The sequence below is a fragment of the Xenopus laevis genome, chromosome 4L, assembly GCF_017654675.1.
Source record: "Xenopus laevis strain J_2021 chromosome 4L, Xenopus_laevis_v10.1, whole genome shotgun sequence".
NCBI classification, from domain to species: Eukaryota; Metazoa; Chordata; class Amphibia; order Anura; family Pipidae; genus Xenopus; species Xenopus laevis.
Genome location: NC_054377.1, coordinates 133,128,431 through 133,155,939, shown reverse-complemented (window position 1 = coordinate 133,155,939; position 27,509 = coordinate 133,128,431). Strand labels below are relative to the sequence as shown.

The 27,509-nt window shown below is 40.9% G+C and overlaps 1 protein-coding gene across 1 annotated transcript in view; it reads left to right on the top strand.

Annotated features, from left to right (window-relative positions):
• The first annotated feature begins 3,697 nt into the window (after positions 1-3,697).
• Positions 3,698-27,509, top strand: part of txnrd3.L (thioredoxin reductase 3 L homeolog) — a 30,645-nt gene continuing 6,833 nt past the window's right edge. The window contains exons 1-12 of the mRNA NM_001094191.3: positions 3,698-3,887; positions 5,193-5,253; positions 6,683-6,792; positions 10,497-10,604; positions 11,339-11,411; positions 11,813-11,932; positions 12,662-12,804; positions 12,886-13,001; positions 16,871-17,096; positions 19,071-19,163; positions 23,617-23,693; positions 26,878-27,034. Of these exons, the coding sequence (NP_001087660.2) occupies positions 3,783-3,887; positions 5,193-5,253; positions 6,683-6,792; positions 10,497-10,604; positions 11,339-11,411; positions 11,813-11,932; positions 12,662-12,804; positions 12,886-13,001; positions 16,871-17,096; positions 19,071-19,163; positions 23,617-23,693; positions 26,878-27,034 (1,389 nt within the window). The 5' untranslated portion in view covers positions 3,698-3,782. The remainder of the gene's footprint in view (positions 3,888-5,192; positions 5,254-6,682; positions 6,793-10,496; positions 10,605-11,338; positions 11,412-11,812; positions 11,933-12,661; positions 12,805-12,885; positions 13,002-16,870; positions 17,097-19,070; positions 19,164-23,616; positions 23,694-26,877; positions 27,035-27,509) is intronic.

Here is a 27,509-nt window from a genome sequence, read left to right as displayed (position 1 = left end):
CAGGATGCTCTTTTGGTGGCTGATGATCCAGCCACGTTTTATTAGCTGGCAGATGCAGAGCTGTGTGGCCTGGGTGTCTTTGTCAATTGACTCTGTAAATATCAGAATGTAGTCCAAGTATGGGAAGATGTGCACTCCTAAGAGCGAATTGACGCTCCCAGTACCTTCGTAAAAACCCTTGGTGCTGAGGTTAGGCTGAAGGGCATGACAAAAAATCTGAGAAATTTGTGGTGATCTAGGTGAATTGGGATGTGCAGATATACATAATTTAGGTCCACTTTGGTCATGAAGACAGCTATTGGTATGGCTGCCGTTATTGAGCGGATTGTTTCCATCTTGAAACGTTGGTACTTTACTTGTTGAGTGGGTGCAAATTCAGAATTGGGTGAAGATCACCATCTTTCTTTGGTACCAAAAAAAGTTTTGAGTAGAAAACATGGAAACGTTCCTTGGGTGGCACCAGGACGACAACTCCTTTCTATTGAATGTCGCGAAGAATTGTGGTTGTGGCCGTCGCCTTGACTGAGTCTTACGGAGTTTTGGAAGAGACAAATCTGAATGCTGGTGGGAATCCATTGAAGAAGATTCTGAGACCTACCAAAATTGTTTTGAGCTGGAATGCCCCCTTTCCTGTTGTTCAAGGTGCATTCCATGAGGAAGGCCAGTACATCCACCAAGAGACTTCCCTGGAAGCAGTATGTAAAGCAGCCACCTGGGCATTCCCACAAGTTCTACAAGTTCTACAAGTTTGATGCTTTTCATTTTCATAATCTGAGTTCAGCTTCCTGGTTATTCAGTTCCTGTTTTTTCTAGGGATACCTTTTTCAGCAGGATTAGGATTCAGCCGAATCCTTGTGCCTGGCCGATCTGAATCCTACTATGTATATGTAAATTAGGGGCGGGTAGAGAAATCATGTGACTTTTCGTCACAAAAGAAGAATTTTTTCCACTGTTTCCTTTCCTGACCCAAAATCGCATATGCAAATTAGGATTCGGTTCGGTATTCAGACGGATTTCCTGAAGAATTCAGCAGAATTTGGTGCATCCCTAGTTTTTTTCTAACCTTCCAGTTCCTTTTGTAGTTCTTTTTTCCCTACCATTTTTGGACGGCTTTAGGACATCCCCAGATGTCCTGCACTGACAACTGAGGGTAGAACTGAAACACAGGAAGAGGAGGAGCCTAAGAATTCAGTTAAAGTTTGTCCTGCCTCCAGAAACTTAACCCCAGACCTCCTGCACTGACAGTACGGGTCTGCGCAAAAGAAATTTAGCACATATGCAAATCTCCTTTTTACACCACCCGGAGGCTTTTCAATGTGCCTTTCCCCGTGCTTATCTCTTTGTCTGCGTCAGACTGGGATTGCAAGTACACATGAGCCAAATGTATGTTTTGCAAAACAGACTTTTGGCTCTTAAGGGGTTGTTCACCGAAAAACAAGCTTTTAGTATGATGTAGAGAGTAATATTCTCAGACAATTTGCGATTGGTCTTCATTTTATTATTTGTGGTTTTTGAGTTATTTAGCTTTTTATTCAGCAACTCTTCAGTTTGCAATTTCAGTAGCTATCTGGTTGCTACGGTCCAAGTTACCCTAGCAACCAGGCAATGGGGCAACTTGTAAGACTGGAAGGTGAACAGGAGAGACCTGCATGACAAGATAACAAAGTAATAGTGACAATAACAACAAAATTGTAGCCTCACAGCCAGAGCAATAGTTGTTCGCCTGTTGGAAAGCTGGAAAGAGTCTGAACAAGAAGCTGAATAACTCAAAAATGATTAAAAAAAGAAGAAACTGAAAGGTTGCGAAGAACGGACCGTTCTATAACCTACTACTGCCCGTTTAAAGGGGTGGTTCGGCTTTGAGATAACTTTAGTATAATGTAGAGAGTGATATACGGAGATAATTTGCAATTTGTTTACATTTTTTATTACTGAAGGTTTTTCAGTTATTTTGCTTTTTATTCAGCAGATGTCCAGTTTGCATTTTAAGCGATCGGGTAACTAGGGCCCAAATTACCCTAGCAACCATGCATTGATCTGAATAAAAGACTGGAATTTGAATAAGAAAGAGTCTGAATAGAAGGATCAGTAATAAAAAGTAACAATAACAATATTACATTTGTAGCCTTACAGCGCATTTGTTTTTTTTAGAAGGGGACAGCAACGCCCATTTGAAAGCTGGAAATAATCAGAAGAAAAACACAAATAACTATAAAACTCATTCTATAACATAATAGAAGTTACTTTAAAGGTGAACCACCCCTTTAAGGTAACTTTTAGTATGTTATAGAATGGTCAATTCTAAGCAACTTTTCAATTGGTTTTCATTATTTATGTTTTATAATTATTTGCCTTTTTCTTCTGACTCTTTGCAGCTTTCAAATGGGCATCTCTGACCCCGTCTCAAAAACAAATGCTCTGTAAGGCTACAAATGTATAGTTATTGCTACTTTTTATTACTCATCTTTCTATTCAGGCCTTTCCTATTCGGTTCGGGATTCGGCCAGGATTCGACCTTTTTCAGCAGGATTCGGATTTGGCCGAATCTTTCTGCCTGGCCGAACCGAATCCAAATCTTAGGGTTAGGGAGGGAAATCAAGTGACTTTTTGTCACAAAACAAGGAAGTAAGAAATGTTTTCCCCACCTCATATGCAAATTCAGATTCGGTTCGGTATTCGGCCGAATCTTTCGCAAAGGATTCGGGGGTTCGGCCGAATCCAAAATAGAGGATTCGGTGCATCCCTAGTTTGTAACTTAATTGGCTTTTGGCAGAGAGGCCAGAACAGCCACAGCTGCAGATAAGATACTTTTGTAACAATTTTGAGATAAGCAAATAAGTAATTGTAACAATATAAGATAACAGGTCTCTTGGAAGAAGTTAGACTCAGCTTAAAGTGCAATTCACCTTCATTACCAAAACTGTAAAAAAAACCCCACAGAAATGTGTTTATACTTTAATAACCTGCCAAATTTTGTAAAATGAACATGGTAATTAGGGGGTGTGGTCACAAAATGGGTGTGGCCGGCAACTTTTTTGTTCCTCTTTTTATTTCCAAACAGTTGGGAGGCATGTGGTTTCTCTAAATCAGCATTGCTGCATTTCAAAGCTTTCTGGATAACTGATTTCTGTATAATAGATCCCATACCTGCAGTTTAAGGATTGGTCTTATTTATCGGGCAGAATAGATAGATGTTGGGTTTCCAGCCGTGTGGGTTTCAACTGGACATCTCAGTATTTTAAATATTTAATCAATATTTAAAATATGCAAAAACTGCACAGAAATCCAGCCAGTTGCATATAAGTGATGCAATAACCCTGACCAGGCATCATAACTCCATGACATCATCTCTGATGTCATCAAGCCCACCCGAACATCACTGCTCCACCCCCAATGCTATCTGCCCCGCCCCCTTTGTTCGGGTTTAGCCACCGGCAAAGGTCCCTGAGATGCAGGAGCCCTCAAATAAAACTATCCCTGTTAAACACGTGTATAGCACCTCCAGCACCCAACAGTCCGCTAGTATAATAATCATATTGATAAACCAATCATTCTGACCGAAAGGCGTCATTACCCCACGTGACCTCGCTTCTGCCAATTCATGCTTACTCGCAAACTTGCCTTGGGTCACGAGGTTCGTCTGGAGGGGAGGGCGTGGAGGGGGCGTTGTTTGGCGTCAGTGCTCTGGGCGGGCGTTCCTGATAGAGGTGTTTGTAGGCGGGAAGACAGCGCGGAGAAGTAAGGGTTCCGGTCAGGGACACATTCAGTAACTAGCTGCCATCATGCCGCCAACCGGCCGCGACTTGCTGCAGGCCCGGGTCAAGGAGCTGATCGACAGCAACCGGGTTATGGTGTTTAGCAAGAGCTTCTGCCCCTACTGCGACCGGGTAAGCGAAACTGGGCCTGGAGCGCCTTTTTAGTACAGTTTTGCAATAGGGACCGGCTGTTCCTCTGTGTATTCCCGCCGCCTGACGTTCATTCTCGGGGCGATACTGGCAGGGACAGCGAGAGCTTGTGTGTTTGTGGGGGACGGAGAGATTGATCCCTAGTTCCATAGACTTCTGCCAGACCAGATACATTTCAATTACAAGGGGATCCTTAGGCCCTTTATAACTTCACTAAGACTCTCAGATTGGGGCCCCTTATAACTGTACCCCCTGTAACTGTTAGGCTTGGGCACAGCCAGGCGATTGCTTCCCTGCAACTCCCTGCAGCTGTGTGTACAAGCAGTGAGTGCTGAGCATTCTGAATATCTTGGGATTTGGGCTGGAGGTTTCCTATAATAATGCCTTGGCTTTTCCTCTGATATGCACAGCCAGAAAATAGGCTGATTGGCACCTTGTTGTTCTCTACAACTCCCAGCATCCCCTGTGACCAGGGAGTCCTGGGCGTTGGGCTTTAAAGGGATTCTGTCATTGTGATCTTAATTGATTCTAAATTACACTGCAAATAATTCACTCTACAATATAAAATTTAATTCCTGAACCAGCAAGTGTATTTAGTTGTAATATTGGTGTGTGGGTGCATCTCAGGTTATTTTGCCTGGGCATGTGCTTTCAGAAAGAGCCAGCACTTTAGGATGGAACTGGTTTCTGGCAGGCTGTTGTTTCTCCTACTCAATGTAACTGAATGTGTCTCCGTGGGACCTGGATTTTACTATTGAGTGATGATCTTAGATCTACCAGGCAGCTGTTATCTTGTGTTAGGGAGCTGCTATTTCGTTACCTTCCCATTGTTATGTTGTTAGGCTGCTGGGGGGAAAGGAAGGGGTTGATATCACTCCAACTTGCAGTAAAGAGTGATTTGAAGTTTATCAGAGCACAAGTCACATGACTGGGGTCAGCTGGGAAACTGACAATATGTCTAGCCCCATGTCAGATTTCAAAATTTAATGTGTTTGAGAAACAGATTTCAGTGCAGAATTCTGCTGGAGCAGCACTATTAACTGATGTGTTTTGACAGTATCCCTTTAACAACTTACTGGTGGAGCTTTATTACTTGTTAAATAACCTGCCTTTTAGGGGTGTAACTATTTATCAACCAGACACTGCTGATGAGTTCTAGGGACACTGAGTGTTAAAAAATAAAAGATGCCACCAAAAAATAATCTTGCAGAGTCCAGGCAGCCTTGAACACTTACCTAATGGTGTATCGGAATGTCAGTGACCTGTAACCTTTTGTTATCTCTGCAGGTAAAAGATCTTTTTTCCTCTCTGGGTGCAGAGTACCACTCCCTGGAACTGGATGAGTGTGGTAAGCAACAAGTTTCATTGAGTAACAACGTAGCCGCTCGGCTTGACTGCTGGATAATTCTCTTCCATAGAACCAGTTTGCCGTTAATGTTTGACCCGCAGAGGTTTCAGTCATGATCTCAAGGGTAAATGCTGATTCATTTTGTGACAATAATGTGTTGACACACAAAGGTCTAAAGAGAAATCGTCTTAATAAAACGGTTTTATGGCGTTTCCATTGGATCTGCTGCGAGGAGAAGAGGTAGTATAGTGTAAAGGATAAACTGTCATTTTATGTGTCAACATTAGGTGTTAAAGGGTCACTATAACTTGATATGTCATTCTTTTTTTGTTTTGTTTTTTTGTATAGACTAGAGAATAAGAGGATGAATCGTAATCAAATTCATTGCTAGCTTCAATGGAGGAAGTCTTTTTCTGATGCTTGTGTAATCTTTCAGTCTGTAGTTACTTGTTGCTTCATGCATTCAGATAAGTGGATCTGCTTTTCTCTCAAGGTGGAGAAAAGTGGATTATCTGGCCCATGTTAAGGTGGCCATACACTGAGAGATCCGCTCGTTTGGTGATGTCGCAATACAAGCGGATCTCTCCCCCATATGCCCACCTTGAGGTGGGCAATATCGGGCTAATCCGATCGTGGGCCAACTTTCGTCCAGATCTCGATCGGGGAAGCTCGTCGGGGGGCCCCATACAAGGGCCAATAAACTGCCGACTTAGTCTGTCTGCAGCTTTTATCAGCCCGTGTATGGCCACCTTTAAGGGTAAGGCCAGACGAGGAGATTCGGGGAGATTTTTTGCGCGACTATCTCCCCGAACTGCCTCAGCGTTTTTTCCCCATAGGCTACAGCGCAAAATCGCCTGCGCTAATGCTCATGCGGCGATGCGTTTTCAATATTCGCCCAAAGTTGCCTCACTGAAAAAAAACCTAATATATAATGAAGACCAGTAAGTTAACTTAAAGGTGAACCACCCCTTTAAGCCAACATACATGCATGCCCAACAGAGCCAATACCCTTACAAGAAGATCAAATGGAGCATGGATATGTGGTCAAGGGGCAAACGCTGACCTATTTGCGGTGTGACTTATTGAAAAACATGTTGTCCTAGAGGTGTAGTGTAACTGCAGCAGTAGCCACAACATTGGAAAATTATAAAAAAATAAACAGTTTACAAGAACAGGACATTCTGTAACATCCTAAGAGTAAACGTAAAGGTTATCTTCCCCTTTAAAACAAATCTGTGAGCGGCGTGTAGTAAGCACAATTTGCAAGTATAGAAAGTCAGGGCAGAACCTAACAAGTATAGATACGTTAGAGGGCTGTACAGCAAGTCCTGTTTAACCTGTCAATGAAGCGTGTTTTCATTGGCATACACACAGACTTCCTCATAGGAATATCAGCTGTTTATATTCACATCCGTGTTTCTCATTCCAGATGATGGTTCCGATATACAGGAAGCGCTGCAAGAATTGACCGGGCAAAAGACTGTTCCCAATGTTTTTGTAAATAAAACACACGTCGGAGGCTGTGATAAGACACTTCAGGTAATTTAGCAGTAAAAGATGGGAGAAATGATGTGCTTTTTCTTTCTCTTATCTGCCCATGTGTGGAACCAGCCATCTTAAATGGGTTGTTCACCTTTGAGATAACTTTTAATATGATGTAGAGAGTGATATTCTCAGGCAATTTGCAATTGCTTTTCATTTTTTATTATTGAAGGTTTTTGAGTTATTTAGCTTTTTATTCAGCAGCTCTAAAATTTGCATTTTAAGCAATCCGGTAGATATGGTCCAAATTCCCCTAGCAACCATGCACTGATTTGTATAAGGGACTGGAATATGAATAGGACAGGCTCCGAATAGAAAGATGAGGAATAAAAAGTCACAATATTACATTTGTAGCCTTACAGAGCATTTGCTTTATAGAAGGTGTGAGCGACGCCCATTTGAAAGCTGCAAAGAGTCAGAAGAAAAAGGCAAATAACTATAAAACGATGAAAAATAAATACTAAAAACCAATTGAGAAGTTGGCCATTCTATAACATACTAAAAGTGACCTTAAAGGTGAACCACCCTTTTAAGGCCCACATACACGAGCAGATATAAGCTGCCAACAGATTTAGTCTGCAGTGTATGGGGCCCTCAGACGGGTTTCCTGGAACAATATCTGGCCATCGAAAGTTGTGTAGATGACGACTGGGCGGATTTAAAAATTCCATCTGATCGAGGACTGCATCAGTTCCCGTTCCGACCGCCTGTATTCTCCTCGTTGTGGTCCGATCGTTGGGACCTAGGGCCCTCAATCAGATCAGCCCAATATTGGCCACCTCATAATACAGTGGTCATATCGGGGAGAGACCCACTCATTTGGCGACAAAGCCAAATGAGCGGATCTCCCTATGTATGATCATCTTTAAGGTTTCATGTTTTTGAAACTTTTAGATTTTTGTAGCAGGGAATCCACCAAAATGTATTTCCCTGGAGATAACAGCTGTTATTTGTTGGAACCTTGATCAGGAATAAACCGCATTTGGCATTCACATGTTGCAGACCTACACCTCCCATCATTCCTCTCTTTTGCCAACTATATGGTGGGAGTTGTACATCTGCAGTAGTTAGGTTTCAATGGCTGTTGCGCACTCATTGTTTTCCAGACACATAGGCTATCCATACATACAAGTATCACCTTGTACACCTTGCATATGTTGCTAAACTGCAACCCCCAGAAACCCCTCAAAAGGCTGGCAGTGGGATATTGCAAAAATATGGATTGCCTTGTTTTTACCCCCCCCCTGATATTTCTATAACTAAAGCTCATTTATCAACACTGGCAGATCTGCATCTGGACAGTAAGCAATGGCAATCAAATGTGTGCTTTCATTGTTCTACTTGCAGCAGACTAGAAGAATACGTATAATTGTTTTGTTGTTATGGGTTACTTCACAGGTTCAAGTATTGATAAATGACCCCCAGTATCTGCACAGTAGGCAACTGATCAGATATAGAAGTAAGATGTTTGTAGTAAATTTGAATGGAATGACTGTCCTCCAATGTATAAAAAGTACCCTCCAGGGGCTCATCATCTGCAGTTGTTTCTCTTTACTTTTAACATTAAAGGTGATGTTTACACTTTATGTTGCAGTTATTGGGTGTATAGAACATCCTTAGGGAATATCACACCATCTGGTTGTTGAGTTAATCAGGCATGTGTCAATATCTGAATTATCTGACCAAATTTCCCATGAGTACTTTGGCACAATATTATTCCACGGCTGAATGGTCAAATTCTTTAGATCCAAGGGATCAGTCCAATTAGTCACATCATTTGGAAATGTGCAGTCCATGGGGATGCCACAAACTTTAAAACCTCAGTTCAATGCTTTTATAAATAAATTATATCTGTCTATGTTGAAGGCTAATTTGAAAGAGGCAGTTACACCAAAGAATGAAGTTACAAACATTATCTCTGTATATGTTTTAAATGTTTCCTTTGGAGCAGAAGTTTGCAAAAATGTATTGCCCTGGGGATAAAGTAACATAGTAACATAAATACATAGTAAGTTAGGTTGAAAAATACACACGCCCATCAAGTTCAACCTTTTAACTTTTTTTAACCTGCTTAACTGCCAGTTGATCCAGAGGAAGGCAAAAAATCCCATCTGAAGCCTCTCCAATTTGCCTCAGAGGGGGGAAACCATTCCTTCCTGACAATGACAATCGGACCGGTCCCTGGATCAACTATGAACTATCTTCCATAACCCTGTATTGCTAAACACCATCCAACCCCTTCTTAAAGCTATCTAATGTATCAGCCTGTACCACTGATTCAGAGAGACAATTCCACATCTTCACAGCTCTCACTGTAAAAAAAAAAAAAAAAAAACCCTTCCGAAAATTTAGGCGGAACCTCTTTTCTTCTAAATGGAATGGGTACGGTAACCTTGTGTCCTTGGTATTTATATAACCGAGGCTCGTTTTTCAACACTGGGCAAAGCTGCATCTTGATAAAACTGACCCAAACATTCTTTGTTCTGTACGTGTTTAAAATATTTCCTTTTTTATTATAGATAATACATATTTTTGAAGTTTTCAAAAGCACAGTTTGGTGCATTATTGCATAAAGGATATTTACTGTTGTGTCTGGCTATGTAGGATCATCAGAGCAGTTGCACTTTATACACTTTTAAGAATGAAAGTGTATAAGGGACAGAGCACAACTTTTCTATAGTTGTGCTCTGTCCCTTGTTATTTGGGACTCTTGTGTTTGGTTATTTACAGCGAGTTTGAGTCTATAATCTGGAGACAATGACCGCCTGAATTTCTGTTATATTGGGCATGTTTTTTACCTTGTGGGCTTAAAAAAAAAAAAAAAAAAAGTTTATTCTTCACCTAATAATACCCCAGAGCCCTTGAATAAGCTGTAAAATATATCCAGACCACTTTTGCTCATTCTGTTGTAAAGTACAAAGATGTTATTAGTCACCGGTGAGTTCCATAACCCATGTACAAGCACTTGGCCTTGTTCCTTTATATTTTCATGGAATGCCTCGATAACTTTTAACTTAAAGGCCTAGTAACGTAAAGAAAAAGTTTTAAAAAAAAATGTGTTTGTACTTAACGAAAAAAAACACCAAGACACATTTAACTTTAAATTCGCAAAGTCTTTATTAAGAAATAACTTGCCGATTCTCCACTTTCTTCAGAAACGGCGTCAGGGCGATGATCCATCGTGCAGCACTCCATTTCTCCTCCCTGCCTTCTATAGGAGATAGCCAGGGAGGAGAAATCAAGCGCCACACGAAGGGTCATCGCCAACTTTGCGAATTTAAATGTGTCTTGGAATTTTAAAAATAAAAATTTGTTACTGGTCCTTTAACAGGTATGGGATCCTTTATTCGCAAACATTGTATTTAGAATGCTCTATTTTATCCAAATAATCCAAATTTTTTAAAAATGATTTCCCTTTTCTCTGTAATATTAAAAAAGTACCTTGTACTTGATCCCAACTTAGATATAATTAATCCTTATTGTAGTCAAAACCAGCCTATTGGGTTTGTTAAATGTTTGCATGACTTTCTAGCAGATTTAGAGGCACATTTATCAAAGGTCGAATTTTGAATTCATGTGAGTTTTTAAGAACATCCATAAACTACCATACATTCAAAACTCGACCAATCGAAAATTATTAAAAAATCTTTTTTTAAGTTGCTTGCCAATGTAGAACATATAAACAAAATCTCTCTTTCCAGGCTCATAAAGATGGATCACTGGCGAAATTGCTGGATGACAACAGTGTAACGTATGATTATGACCTTATTGTAATCGGAGGAGGATCGGGTGGTCTTGCATGCTCAAAGGTATTATCACTTTTGTTAAACTAATTGCTGGGATGGACATAAAACAAATCGCTGGGGCTTATGTGTCAGCCGCTGTCACTGTAGCTTTTCCTCATTCATATAAGTACAGGTATGGGACTTGTTATCCAGAAAGCTCCGAATTACGGAAAGGCCCCGTAGACTCCATTTTATCTAAATAATCCAAATTTTTCTATATGATTTCCTTTTTCTCTAATAATAAAACGGTACCTTGTACTTGATCCCAACTAAGTTATCATTCATCCTTCGCAAAGCCATCCTATTGGGTTTATAAAATGTTTCCGTGATTTTCTAGTAGACTTAAGCTATGAAAAATCTAAATTATCAAAAGATCCGTTATCCGGGCAGCTCCTGGGCATTCTGGATAACGGGTCCCATACCTGTATGAGCAATTCATTAGTAATATATTGTTATCCAATATATTTATGTCCATCAAAAATGTATTAATCAGTGCAGATTTCATATGAAGGTGTTTTTCCCCTCCCTCCAAAATGCCTATGGTCACCCACTGGGTGTTTGCATTGCGAATAATCATATACCCCCTATTACAGCTGCCTCATGAGTACGGAAAAAATTGGGTTGGTGGCTAGTACAGGCGTTTTCATTCCGTTTAGCTATAGCTACATTCTATTGGTGTGCGCTTGACTTTTTTTTTTTATACATCCTTTTTCATTCCCTGTAACTGTTATTTATGTGTAATCATTTTTATGCTATAGGAAGCAGCATCATTTGGCAAAAAAGTGATGGTTCTCGATTTCGTTGTGCCCACACCTCAGGGAACATCATGGGGTAAGTTTATATTCTTGGGTTTTTTGCTGTGTAATATTGCAGGATTCCCTAGAGCCCTGTGATTTTTAGTCTATATAATTCAGAAGAATAACATGATATATGATATTAAATTCCCATGCAAATGCAAGAAAATAGTAATTTGACAGCAACTTCTGACTTTACCTTCTGTACAACACTTCTCAGTCTTCTGGGTGTACTATGTGATGCAGAAGGGTAGAAAACTATTTATAATCACACACACACTGCACACCTGTTACCTGTCTGTCTAAGCAGAGGCTATTGCTGCAACAAGGAATTGTCCTTTATGGTCTGTAGATCTTGTATGTTGAGGGGAAATTAATTTCCTGTAAATTCAACCCTTGTTTCCTTTCATCTTGTATGGCTATTTCTCTGTTATTTAGGTCTTGGTGGTACATGTGTGAATGTTGGCTGCATTCCTAAAAAGCTGATGCATCAAGCTGCAATCCTGGGGCAGTCGCTGAAAGATTCAAGAAAGTTTGGCTGGGAATATGAGGAACAAGGTATGCCAGAGTACATTTCCTAATCTGCGCTTTTTCATTTTATTATAGCTGGCACAACCGTCTTTTGTTCTAGAAACATTTCTCTGCTTAGTTGTTGCTTATTTTGTTTTCTTTCCCAACATAGCCGTTTGTTTAAAGGACAAGGAAAGGCAAAACAATAAAAAAAAATTCTTTAATGAAAAATAAACCTTTCTCCAATATACTTTAATTAAGAAATGTGTACCGTTTTTATAAGAAACCTGACTGCAGTGAAATTCTCCCTTCATTTACTGCTGTGGATAGGAATTGTCAGACGGTCCCTAACTGCTGAGCTGGAAACAATCATACTTATGAACAGCAGGGGGAGCCCCCGCCTTACTTCCCAGCCATGCAGAACTCAAGCAGCTTTGTTTGACGATCCCTAAGCAGCCCAGACCACACTGAGCTTGTGCAGGGTCAGGGTCAGGCCAAGATGTTTAACAAAGTTACAAGATGACAGCCCCCCAGTGGCCAACTTTGAAAGCATAAATCATTTGTTTGATTAGGCTTGTGGTGCAGTAAGTTCATGTTTATATTTAGTATACAAAATACAGCATTTCTAGCCTTATTCTATTTTAGACTTTCCTTGTCCTTTTAACAATCATGTAGACTCTTCTAGGGGTTGTGACTACTGAATCCATTGCTCTGTAACTGTTTCCATTGCAATAGTGATCATACAACTGCTCCTAATATTCTTTCTTTTTTATATAGTTAAACACAACTGGGAAACGATGAGAGAGGCCATTCAGAACTACATCGGCTCACTGAACTGGGGTTATCGAGTGGCACTGAGGGACAAACAAGTTCGATATGAAAATGCTTATGGGGAATTTGTTGAATCCCACAAGATAAAAGTAAGTGGCTATGTTGCTTTAATGATTTCACACTACCTCGCTTCAGATATTGTAGAACCTTACCTTATGTTTGTGATATAGGCCACCAACAAGAAAGGAAAGGAATCTTTCTTCACCGCAGAAAAATTTGTTGTGGCAACAGGAGAAAGACCCCGGTATTTGAATATACCCGGTGATAAAGAATACTGCATTACAAGGTAAGATTTAGGCCAAGGTGTTTATAACATTCACTAGCAGACAGTTGTCCCTCGCCTTAAAGGAACAGTAACAATGAAAATGTAATGAAATTACTGTTGTACTGCACTGCTAAAACTGATTTGTTTGCTTCAGAAACTCTGCTATAGTTTATATAAACAAACTTCTCTGTAGCCATGGGGGCAGCCATTCAAAGCTGAAAAGGAGAAAAGGCACAGGAGCCACAGCAGATAACGGATACACACTTAGTATACAATAGAATTCTTCAGAACTTATCTGTTATCTACTATATAGCCTGTAGAATGGCTACACAGCAGCTAGTTTATATAAACTAGAGTAGAGTTTCTGAAACAAACACCAGTTTTACCACTGCAGGGCAATAGTACATTATATTGTAATTCCTTTAAACCGCTTTAATTTTTTGGTGTTCCTAAGGATTTGTTTATACAGTTCCTGCTTGGGTACAGTAAATGTAATCGTGATTGCCATTTCAATAACCCACGTGTCCTTTAAGGGACTCTGTTGTGGTTACCCTGATAGGAGGATGATAATTAAGAGTAAATACTGAAATAGTGATTGTTGACACACTTAAAAGCTGAGTTGTTTTTTTTTTTTTTTTTTAAATAGAAATGGGGAACCAAGCTGGGGATTGGGAAATAATAAGCACTTTGCACAAGTAAAAGAAGAAAAATCCTTCCTTCTGCTTATTTCAAACTGTTTATATTTTATCTGAGCAATTATGGCTGTGTCCACTCATTAAGAAAAAGGGGAAGTTGACGCTCGCCACTAATTTTTATACCATGAAGGTGGGGGTGCAATGAGTTTGTGATCACAAGATTCATTCATATAAACAGATACATGAGGTCCTCTGCACTTGTCCCATTATCAATATATTTAGGACATTTAGACATTTTGTGCATTAAGCTACTAAAAATGCCTTACCCTTTAAACAAAACAGGGATTGTTTGTCCATATATTGCAATATATTTAAGCTGACCAACTACATCAAAGTCATCCCATATCTGGCCAGTCCTACACTGAAATTCAATGAAACAGGTTTAGCAGGTTTTGGCAAAAAAAATGTACACCCTCGTTGCACGTACCTCCTGTGCTCCTGCCCAGGCACCTGTAACTCAGTATTGTAAAAAATGAATGGAGGACGCTGGGGTAACAGAACTCTGCTGCAAATCTTCCTTTATTCCTAGTGTATCGCAACCACTACATGTTTCGGGCAGACATGCCCTTTAAGTGTGCAATCCCTTAACACACACCATCTTAAATCACAGTAACCATCACCTGAAGCCCCACCTCTGTGTCCATTGATGTAATCAAATAATCCAATTACTTTGAACCTACAATAAATATTCAAGCTTTAGGTTAAAAAATATTTGGGAAACTGCTCAATAGCCACAATATCATCTAAAACAGGCCTATCCCAAAACAAATTTTTTTATGGCTGAAAAACAGGAACTATCCAAAACAACTGGGATCTTCCCCAACTCACTCAACATTAAGGCATAAGATATAATATAATCTTTAATCAGAAATGTACATTCTAACCATTTAAAATAGCAAGAGAACTAATCTTACCCTGCTTTGCTGTCACAAATATAGGAAGCAGCTTATCAGTGGAATTAAAAGCGATATATTACCAATTGGAGCCGGTATAGTTCACTAGGTTTAGGATACATTTAGATACATGTTATATCAATCATAGTTAAAGGAGACATTTCATACTCCATGAGTTATTCAACCCAAATGGTGTAAGGCTGTTCAGTTTTTTTTATCCACACTGCCTCTCGCTGTAATAGCAGTTTCGGTATATCACCTCCACTTGGCGGCGGTTTAACTAATGCCAAGACTTGCCACCGAAGTTGGGCCTGGTTATGCCTTGCTTCATAAAAAAAGTCTAGACACTACTGTATCAGTGCTTGTTTTATCTTTAAAATTACGTATGTCTCCCTTATGTTCCTTTATCCTAGTTTTCACCGGCCTCATGGTTTGGCCTATATACACAAGGCCGCAAGGGCATTTAAAGGTATACTGTCATGGGAAAAAAAATTTGAATCTGTTAATAGTGCTGCTCCAGCAGAATTCTGCACTGAAATCCATTTCTCAAAAGAGCAAACAGATTTTTTTTTATATTCAATTTTGAAATCTGACATGGGGCTAGACATATTGTCAATTTCCCAGCTGCCAAACAAAAGAACAATGGGAAGGTAACCAGATAACAGCTCCCTAACACAAGATAACAGCTGCCTGGTAGATCTAAGAACAGCACTCAATAGTAAAAACCCATGTCTCACTGAGACACATTCAGTTACATTGAGAAGGAAAAACAGCCTGCCAGAAAGCATTTCTCTCCTAAAGTGCAGGCATAAGTCACATGACCAGGGGCAGCTGGGAAATTGACAAAATGTCTAGCCCCATGTCAGATTTCAAAATTGAATATAAAAAAATCTGTTTGCTCTTTTGAGAAATGGATTTCAGTGCAGAATTCTGCTGGAGCAGCACTATTTTGAAATTTTTTTTTTTTTTTCCCATGACAGTGTCCCTTTAAGTAAATAAATGACCTGTTTTGTATCGCAGGTTGCAAAATGTCTTTTTATGCAATTTCATGTCCTTTAGTAGGATGGTGAATTTTGTCTCCCTATATCACTCCAGAACAGCAAACACCGTTTAAACACTGTGCTGTACCATATTTTGGCTTAACCCATAAATGTTTGTAAACCTTCCCTTTTGTTTTGTTCAGCGGGGCATAGCTCATCTCTCAATGTTTTCCCTCTTTTATAACTTAACATCGGAAAACATTTACCAAATTCTTTATCCTCTTGTATGATTGGCCAGTATTGTTTAACTACCTTCTCAACTTTCTTACTAAAATTCCCGTATTGACTCACAAATACGGGGCGATTTATTATGCTATATATTTTTTACAGTTTTGCGATCTACTTACAACTGTTCTCTAGGGATTATTGCCACTTCCCTATTTATTTTAGTAAGTTGATGTGCATTATATCCCTTTTCTAGAAATCTTCTAGTGACCTAGCTGCTAGGTTATAATTGCCCTTTCGGGATAGCTTTTAGTATTCCAGGATTATGAAAGCTTTGTATATCTAATAAGTTATTCCTATCAGTCGGTTTTCTAAATAATCCAGTAGCTATTCCTCCCCCGACAACCTCAAGCTTAATATCTAGGAAGTTTTATGCTTTTCCCTCCAATTTCATAGGTGAATTTAACTGTAGGGTGCTGTTTGTTGGCATCATTCACCATTTCTACAAATTCTTCAGGTGTTCCATCCCATATACTCATTGCGTCATCCACATAGCACATATATTTAATAAAATGCCCTTTGTACTTATAATAAATATTACTGCTCCAATGTATACACAAATATATTGGCAAAGGTTCAATGGCACCTACTATAGGCAAAGGCAGGGCACATCAATGGATGCTGCAGTAGGTCCTGCCTTTGACAATATATTGTCACCCCAGCGTCCTCCATTGATTTTTTGCAGTCCTACACTCAACTTCCATCTTCCATCATTAAGAATTTTATTGCCTCATTACACATTTTAAACAGGGACCAATTTTTACCTGCAACTTACTTGTTGCTTTCAAGGTTAAAACTCCCAATCAAGGTTGCCCTTTTTTATTGACCACCACTGGGATCATATGACTTTGGAAAGGGTGGGAGCTACCACATGGATATGGGTTGTGTCCATTCAATGTATAACTAAATATTTTCCCTGTAGGATCAATCACTAGTATCCCCAAATTACTGAATCTGGAGAATTGCAAAAAGAAAATGTGGACATTTCTAATTTTCTATTTAAAGATGTTTTTTTTTTTCTTCTATTTTTTTTGTAGTGATGATCTCTTTTCCTTACCTTACTGCCCTGGAAAGACGCTTGTCGTAGGTGCTTCCTATGTGGCCTTGGAGTGCGCAGGATTTCTAGCTGGCATCGGGTTGGATGCCACAGTCATGGTTCGATCAATATTTCTGCGTGGTTTCGATCAAGAGATGGCAAATCGAGCTGGTGCTTACATGGAAACTCATGGAGTAAAATTCATCAAGCAATTTGTGCCCATCAAGGTAAAGATTTTATCGTTACATGGACAGATGCTGATTTGTAATCCTTTTCATTTCTTTGCATTCAAGCACATTAATCCTTTAAAGGACAAGGAAAGTCTAAAATAGAATAGAATAAGGCTAGAAATGCTGTATTTTGTATACTAAACATAAGCATGAACCTAGTGCACCACAAGCCTAATCAAACAAATGATTAATGCTTTCAAAGTTGGCCAAAGCATGAACCTAGTGCACCACAAGCCTAATCAAACAAATGATTAATGCTTTCAAAGTTGGCCACTGGGGGCTGTCATCTTGTAACTTTGTTAAACATCTTTGCAAGACTAAGACTGTGCACATGCTCAGTGTGGTCTGGGCTGCTTAGGGGTCATCATAAACAAAGCTGCTTGAGTTCTGCATGGCTGGGAAGTAAGGCGGGGGAGAATTTCACTGCATACAGTCAGGTTTCTTATAAAAAACGGTACAAATTTTTTTTATTAAAGTATATTGGAGAAAGGTTTATTTTTCATTAAAGAATGTAAAAATGGGATTTTATTGTTTTGCTTTTCCTTGTCCTTTAAGAAACTGGGAGGCCACAGGATTTCTTTTACTGCAGACTCTCCATTTCCCTGGACTGAATTGCATTGTGTCATATAAAAAGTCTCCTTATGAACTAGCAACATGAACCACTTCCAGGGCATGTTATTTTATGAGAGCACTTTTACATAGTGCTCTGCAGTCATTTGAGACTTTATAAAGATGTCACCATTTCTTAAAGGAATTGTTCAGTATAAAAATAAAAACTGGGTAAATAGATAGGCTGTGCAAAATTAAAAAAATGTTTGTAATATAGTTAGTTAGCTAAAAATGTAATGTATAAAGGCTGGAGTGACTGAATGTCTAACATAACTGAAAACTACTTCTCTTTTCAGCTCTCTTGGTTTCCACTGAAGCAGTAACCAATCAGTGACTTGAGGGAGGCCACATGGGTCATACCTGTTGCTTTTTTAATCTGAGCTGAATGCACTGAACAGTTATGTCCCATGTGCCCCCCCCCCCTCAAGTCACTGACTAACTCAGAGTTAGAGAGCAGAAAAGCAGGAAGTTGGGTTCTGGCTACTATATTAGACATCCACTCACTCCAGCCTTTATAGATTACATATTTGCCTAACTAACTAGATTAGAAACTTTTATTTTTTTTTATTTTGCACAGCCGATTTACCCACTTTTTATTTTTACACTGAATTGTTCCTTTAAGGTTAAGGTTGACCATCCTTTAACATATTGTGAGGTCATGCATGGATTATAAAAGGGGAACGTATTTCCAGTTATGTCAAAGGTCTCTTAACTACTTGCCATGTACTATACTTCATTTATAATTCTCTGCATATAGTGTTGAAGTGCTGGTCTCCAATTTGAACAAATATACTGCACTTGGTCTCCTCACTTGCACATGTCCATTAGGCACCATTAACTTTTTTATGCAGGGGTGCCAGTATTTGTTTAGGAGAGGCGTGCCTCATGGGCACCTTTTAGGTCCAGCGTATTTAACTCCAGTAAGATCTTTGTACAAGTCATTCTGAATTGAGAAAGTCGGATGACTAGCAAAACGTCTTTAAGAGGAAAAAAAACCACAGCAAGTCAATTTGACTGATTACTAGTGAATGGCGAATCTGACCTATTTCACTTTGCCAAAAATTTGCGAAGCTGTGAAAATTCACCGTAATGCATTGGTCTATGGGCTACAAATTTTTTTGACTTCAATGGGGGTTCAAATTAATTTAAATGCATGTTGTGTGTGTTTGCTTACAGAATCCCATCTTGCTGCTACTCAGGATTAAACTTTAGCATTGCTAATCTGTTTCTTAATCCTTACAGTTCGAAGTCCAGTCTCATAAAGTGCTGATTAGCAAATCAAAGATTATCAGCCCAAACTGAATGCTCAGGGCCCGGCTCTCTGCAATAAATAATCTGTCATTTCTCTTATTTCTTTGCCAGGTGGAATTGCTGGAGGAGGGAACCCCAGGGAGGATAAAAGTTACAGCAAAGTCCACACAAGGAGACCAGATCATTGAGGATGAATACAACACTGTAAGTTGACCGACATCAGAAAAGGGCAGTGGCTTCGGCCCCACCGTAAAATAAGTGATACTAAATATACGGATATAATTATATATTATCATGCAGCTTTTTAAGGTGGTTCACCTTAAAGGAATAGTTCAGTGTGAAAAGAAAAACTGGATAAATAGATAGGATGTGCAAAATAAAAAATGTTTCTAATATAGTTAGTTAGGCAAAAATGTAATGTATAAAGGCTGGAGTGAACAGATGTCTAATAAAACAGCCAGAATCCAACTTCCTGATTTTCAGCTCTATAACTCGGAGTTAGTCAGCGACTTGATGGGGGGCCACATGGTACATTTCTGTTCAGTGAGTTTGTAATTGATCCTCAGCATTCAGCTCAGATTCAAAAGCAACAGATATGACCCATGTGGCCCCCCCTCAAGTCTCTGATTGGTTACTGCCTGGTAGCCAGGGTAACCAGTCAGTGTAAACCAAGAGAGCTGAAAAGCAGGAATTAGAGTCCTGACTGACATAATATACATCAAATCACTCCAGCCTTTATACATTACATTTTTGGCTAACTAACTATATTAGAAACATTTTTTATTTTGCACAGCCTATTTATTTACCCAGTTTTTATTTTTACACTGAACAATTCCTTTAAAGTTAACTTTGATTATCCTATATACTAATCAAAGGCCTATCTATGTCCCGAGTGGAGGGGAGGCAGATGCGCACGCAACTTCGGTTAAGGAATGCGCGCGCAACTTCAGACGAAAGACATAGATGCGGCCTTCGATTAGCAGATGCACGCGCAACTTCAGCCGAAGCCTTCGATTAGCAGATGCACGCGCAAGAGTTGGACACTGCTGCGCTTACCTGCGGGACGTCATGTCAGGCCTAGGCGCTCTCTTCACAGGGAGAGTTCAATGAGCGAGCGCCCGCTCTCCTGTCGCTGTTTCCCGGCAGCTGTTCCCGATACACCCGGCTCCCAGCAGCGCGGCTTCATATACAGATCCGGTCACCCCCCAGCTCACATTCTCCGGACACGCCCACAATGACACCATAGCCCCTTATGGTATCCGCCCACCTATTCCATAATAAGCGCAAAACCCAGGACGGGTTAATACCCGGGACTTTTGCCTTTGGTTTTGATGCTCAACTGCAACTTCCACCAACTCCAGCAAAACCGCAGCTTCGCAATTAGTGGTCTAAGGCGCCACCTAGAAAAGACTTTCCCTGACAGATTGACCAATCGCAGCGCTGACTGACTTGCAGCTGTAGAACGCTGCTCGCTTATTGGGTAAGTGCTCACCTTGCGTCACGCTGACATGCGCCCGCCCCCTCCGGAGTCACGGTCCCTGAAGGGAGAGGCAGTTAAAGGGCCAATGGAATTTTCACCTGTGTAGTTTTCTGTCTCTCTGTGATGTAACAGTGATTATCAATGCTGCTATTGCTTTGCATGGAAACAATACCTGAAGTTGCCTTTGAGTGTAGGGGACAGAGCAGAGATCCTATATATTAATCGAAGGCCTATCTATGTCCCGAGTGGCGGGGAGGCAGATGCGCACGCAACTTCGGTTAAGGAATGCGCGCGCAACTTCAGCCGAAAGACATAGATGCGGCCTTCGATTAGCAGATGCGCGCGCAACTTCAGCCGAAGCCTTCGATTAGCAGATGCGCGCGCAACTTCAGCCGAAAGGTTAGGATCTAGGGAGGCAGATAGATGCGGCCTTCGATTAGCAGATGCGCGCGCAACTTCAGCCGAAGCCTTCGATTAGCAGATGCGCGCGCAACTTCTGCCGAAAGGTTAGGATCTAGGGAGGCAGATAGATGCGGCCTTCGATTAGTAGATGCGCGTGCAACTTCAGCCGAAAGGTTAGGATCTAGGGAGGCAGATGCGCAGATGCGCGCGCAACTTCAGCCGAAAGGTTAGGATCTTGCGTACCTGCGTGGGTGGCACCACGCTGCCCAATCAACACGCACCATTCGGGTCACAAGGGTCAAAGCAAACTAATCCGCCCACTGAACGTTTGTATATTCCATTGCGCCCTTTCTCCTCAGTTAAATCTCCTCAAGACTGTTCATACAGTGTGTTGTTCCTCACTACATCTCTCTGCTGAAGCCATCAGGGGCACCATTTGGAGATACAGCTACTAAACTAGCACAACCACTGCCAGCAGCTACTCCACTGCCTCTGTCACACCAGTTAATAAACTGTCTGCCTCTGTCACCAGTACCGGCAGCTACTCCACTGCCTCTGTCACCAGTGCCGACTGCCAGCAGCTACTCCACTGCCTCTGTCACCAGTGCCGGCAGCTACTCCACTGCCTCTGTCACCAGTGCCGACTGCCAGCAGCTACTCCACTGCCTCTGTCACACCAGTTAATAAACTGTCTGCCTCTGTCACCAGTACCGGCAGCTACTCCACTGCCTCTGTCACCAGTGCCGGCAGCTACTCCACTGCCTCTGTCACCAGTGCCGACTGCCAGCAGCTACTCCACTGCCTCTGTCACACCAGTTAATAAACTGTCTGCCTCTGTCACCAGTACCGGCAGCTACTCCACTGCCTCTGTCACCAGTGCCGGCAGCTACTCCACTGCCTCTGTCACCAGTGCCGACTGCCAGCAGCTACTCCACTGCCTCTGTCACCAGTGCCGGCAGCTACTCCACTGCCTCTGTCACCAGTGCCGACTGCCAGCAGCTACTCCACTGCCTCTGTCACCAGTGCCGGCAGCTACTCCACTGCCTCTGTCACCAGTGCCGACTGCCAGCAGCTACTCCACTGCCTCTGTCACCAGTACCGGCAGCTACTCCACTGCCTCTGTCACCAGTGCCGGCAGCTACTCCACTGCCTCTGTCACCAGTGCCAGCAGCTACTCCACTGCCTCTGTCACACCAGTTAATAAACTGTCTGCCTCTGTCACCAGTACCGGCAGCTACTCCACTGCCTCTGTCACCAGTGCCGGCAGCTACTCCACTGCCTCTGTCACACCAGTTAATAAACTGTCTGCCTCTGTCACCAGTACCGGCAGCCACTCCACTGCCTCTGTCACCAGTTCTGACCACGAATTACCTTTTAAACTTAAACGACGACAATTCCCTGTTAAGGCTGCATTTGCCATGACAATCAACAAATCACAAGGACAAACATTGGATAAAGTCGGCATTTACCTATCTGAGCCTGTGTTTGGTCATGGTCAACTTTATGTTGCATTTTCATCTTTTATGAGTGCAGCGTTCATCTGATGTTAAAGTCAAAATTTTAAGTACAGCTCACCAGGGAGAACTCATTCAAGGACAGGAGAACATTTTCACAAAAAATGTTGTTTATAAAGAAATTTTTCAGTAACACTTTACTACCAATAAACTCAAAATTTAAAAATTCTAATAGCAGATAGGTAATAACAAGCAAGAGGCACAGATTCACTCTACATCCCCACAAATTAGCGTCGCCAGTTGCTGCCTGGGAATGCAGAGTGAATCAGCACCCATCGCATTTTGCTGCCTCACTGTTGTTACCATTCTTTCATTAACGATTCTTTAGAGAATCGGGGGTTTACTGGTGTTATAGAAATGGCTAATTCTAAACCTCTTTTAAATTGGTATTCATTGTTTATTTTTTATAGTTTTTTTTTTTTAATGATCTGCCCCTTTTCATCTGACTCTTTCAAATGGGGGTCACTGACCCCATCTAAAAACAAATTCTCCATAAGGCTACGAATGTATTTTTATTGCTACATTTTATTACTCCTCTTGCTATTTATGCCATTTCCTATTCCAGTCTCTTGTTCAAATCAATGCATGGTTGCTAGGGTAATTGGGACCCTAGCAACCAGATTGCTGAAACTGCAAAGTGGAGAGCTGCTGAATAAAAAGCTAAATAACTATAAAAAAAACACAAATAATAAAAAATTAAAACCAATTGCAAATTGTCTTAGAATATCACTCTCTACAATATATTGAAAGTTAACTCAAAGGTGAACACCCTCTTTAAGGTTTTCTGGTTTTTCATGTTCAATAATCGCAAGTTGTTGACTGTTTTATTACACACTTGATTCTTTGAGCCTAACCTGAAACAAAGGATGCTGAATACAGGTATATAATTATGTATTCACACGCAAGTCAAACTCTATTTGGGTTTTCTGGTTTTTCATGTTCAATGATGGGTAGTTTTTTGACTGTCTAAAGCCTTTCACCTCTGCTTGTTTATTACACTTTTTTTGATTCTGTGAATTTCAGTTAAGGAGGCCCCTGTCTCTTTGCAGTGTACCATAAAAATTGTTAAAACTGCAAATGAGTTGTGGGATTGGTCCTTCACAAGTATTTAATAACAGTCGGCGGTTTTACTCTCCTTGAAGAGTTACTAAACACATCCGACCCTTTTATTGCATGAATGGTTTTGCATAGGGACCACTTTCTTAGTGGAAAGAAATGGGCAAAAGAACTATTTAAATTATAAATATAACCTTTCTTGTAGGTATTAATTGCTGTTGGGAGAGATGCCTGCACCAGAAATATTGGCCTGGAGAAGATTGGGGTTAAAATAAATGAAAGGTGAGTAATTCCTCATAATATTGCCTGAGCCGGTTCTAGAAAGGCACATGCACCATTAATAAATTGGTAAAAATGTTCTGTACTGCACATGTACTTGTGCTGGGTGGCCAGGGGTCTCACGGATACTAGAAAAACATGGTGAGATAGCGCTCAGCATAAAGTACCCCATGCCAGAGAGATTAGATATACTTTTCCTTCAAGCTGTTCCTAAAAATAAAGCAAAATGGACAGTGTAACAAAATAACAGGCATTGGATTAAAAGAAGTAGGGATGCACCGAATCCAGGATTCGGTTCGGGATTCAGCCTTTTTCAGCAGGATTCGGATTCGGCTGAACAGAATCCGAATCCTAATTTGCATATGCAAATTAGGGGTGGGAAGGGAAATCACGTGACTTGTCACAAAACAAGGAAGTAAAAGTTTCCCCCTTCCCACACATAATTTGCATATGCAAATTAGGGTTTGGTTCGGTATTCAGCCGAATCTTTCGAGAAGGATTCAGAGGTTCGGCGGATTCGATGCATCCCTAAAAAGTATCACCTTGCAGTGCTCTGGTTTTCTTAATTGGGGTTTTTCACCTTTAACTTTTAGCATGATGTAGAGTGTGATATTCTGAGACAATTTGCATTATGTTTATTACGGTATTTGTGGTTTTTGAGTTATTTGGCTTTTGATTCAGCAGCGCTTCAGTTTTCATTGGACTAGAAATAGGGTTTTAATTATACTAGCAACCATGTGTTTATCTGAGTAAAAGGCTGGGACATGAATAGAAAGATGAGCAATAAAAAGGAATAATACATTTGTAGCCTTACAGAGTATCTGATTTATATGGGATCAATGACCCCTATTTGAAAGCTGCAAAGAGACAGATGATGGCAAATAATAAAAAAAAAAACTATAAAAAGAAACAATGAAGGCCAGTTAAAGTTTTAGAATTGAACATTCTATAATATACTAAAAGTTAAATTAAAGGTGAACCACCACTTTAAGTTAATTTAAAACCGCTTGTTAAAGTTACTGAATTTGTCCCAAACAGGGTTCAGTCAAGTTACACACTGCTTAACCAATCCGACCTTCGATTTTGATGGTTCACTGATTCCACAAGAATGCCCTCTGCTAATGCCTTCAATCGGACCCATAGTGCATCTAATGTGACCACCATTAGCATTGTTTCACTAATGACTTTCTCTATGTCCATGCTGATATTCTGATTGGTATTTAACCATTTACTGTGTGTACAAGTCACCTTGGGATAAAGTGTTGCTACTGAGCATTGACGCTGCTGAGAAAGGGCAGTCTGATACTACTACCCAACCAGTTCTTAAAGGAGATGCAAACCCAAAAGTTAAAAACCCCTACCCTACATAGACACCCCTCCCTCCTCTCTTCTCCCTCGATGCAGATTCAGGCATCTGAGTTCACGGGGTGCCATCTTCAGCCGCTTCTGTAATCTTCGGAATGAGACTTCGTGAGTTTCGGCGCATGGCAGTTGTAGCGAAACAAAAAAAATCGGACTTTCCCATCTCCCGACCTGCCACTAACCATTCAGATCAAATAAAGTAGAAAAGAACAGATGAGCCGATGTTCTGCCCCTGACAGCAATCATATAAAAGTTATGTCCGCCCAAAGCTAGTGACAGTCTCCCACTGATATTGTCAGATCGGCAATACACGCAGAGATATTATCGGCAGCCGACAGAAATCTTTTAACCTGTCCGATCGACCAAACGATCGATCTCCGCCGGACGAAAATGTCGGGACTCTCCACACACGGTCCGAATATCATACAAAACCTCGATTCGCACGTTCAGATCTTTGCGTCTATGGCCAGCTTTAGGGGCATTTGCCCGGAATAAGACTTAGGCTGGGGAGAGGAGGGAAGGGGTTCTATGTAGGGTAGGGGGGTAGAGTATTTTTAAACTTTAGGGTTTGCTTCTCCTTTAAGGTGGCCATACATAGTAGGGATGCACTGAATCCAGGATTTGGTTCAGGATTCTGCCCTTTTCAGTATGATTCGAACAAATCCTTGTGCCTGGCCGAACCGAATCCTAATTTGCATGCGAAAATTGGGGGTGGGAAGGGAAATCATGTGACCTTTGTCAAAACAAGGAATTAAAAAATAATTTCTACTTTTTCCTTCCCCGCATATGCAAATTAGGATTCAGTTCGGTATTCGGCTGAATCTTTCACAAAGGACTTGGGGATACAACCAAATCCCGAATAGTGGATTCGGTGCATCCCTAATACATTTGGCCGATTAAAAGCTGCTAACAGACCGCACCAAACGAGCAGATCTTTAGGCCAGGGTCAGATGATGCCAGATCTCCACCTACGGATAAACAGGTTCCGCTCCTAGAACCACTCTGGTGTAGGCAGATGCAGCGCATTTCATTGCCGAAACGTGACGGTGGCACAGCAGGGCAGCAGATACTCCACCTGTGGAAAATCTGCAATGTAATACATTGTCTGGGAGTAGCCTTAACGTATGGCCATTTTAAGAGGAATGACGTTCAGATTGTTTTCAGTAGTCCGAATGGCTCCTAAATCCCATGGATTTCATCCTATGGACCTCAGTAGGAAGTGCTGCAGATTGTCCTCCTTGTTGACTATGAAGATTTCCATTCATCCAGGTCATGGTATATCTAATATAAGTAATTCTAAAACAACTGAACTTGAATTACTTGAGTAATCATTGAATACGTTTCACTACTCATCCGAGCAGCTTCTTCGGCATATAAACTCTTCCACTAATTCAATGGCTGCTCGGATGAGTAGTGAAACGTCTTCAATGATTACTCGGCAAATCCAGTTGTTTTAGAATTACTTATATTAGATCCTTCATGTTGCTTCTAAATGATATGAATAGGAAGTGGCTCACGGTAATCATCTGGTATTTTAACAATGGAAATCTTGCCTGTATGATTTCTCATATAGTAGAGGTCAAACTGTGCTGCTGTGGACAGTGCAGCCCTTGGAAGACTCTGACAGAGAAGTATCTAGTATTATTATTATGTATTTGACTCAATCAAATTTTAATTCTATTTTATTAAAAGGGTTGGACCTGTTAACAGCGAAACAAACTATAAAGTTTAATAGGTTTTTTTTTTTTTAATCCTGAGTTCTTACAGTGAATGTTGCATTAGTGTAGCACTACCACTTACCCTTTAATTGTTCTGCCTATAACAGAAATGGCAAGATACCCGTCAGTGATGAAGAACAAACCAGTGTGCCTCATGTCTATGCTATTGGAGACATCTTGGATGGAAAATTGGAACTTACTCCTGTCGCAATCCAAGCTGGACGACTGTTGGCTCGGAGATTATACAGAGGCTCCAAAGTGAAGGTGCGTTATCAGAGTGCTCCTGAGAAGTACAACCCTTGATGTTTTGTTACAGAGCTTGTTCTTAAGACAGCCGGATTCAGAGCAAAATAAATATTTATCTGGAAGTGATAGATTCGGAAACACTTACATGTGGTGGTATGTAATTACAGGTGCAAAGTTTGCTAGTCCACCGTAGCAACCAATTAGCAGGCAGCTTTTACTGGCCACCTGTTGAAAAGCAAATAGTTTCTATGGGTTACTGCACCTGGGCAACGTACATTCTATTATACATGGGGTTGGTGCTCAGAGCCACTGGAAACTTCCAGAACCAATTGCAAATGTTGTTCTTGCATCGGTATCTTCTCTCTAGGGCGGCTATAGCCTGTCAGTAGCCGATCCATTCCTTGCAGTGCAACAGCTGTGTATTGGGGTTCTTCTTCATCCTTGTCTTGTAGAATAATATGAGGCAATGACCCCAACATCCTTCAAACAGATG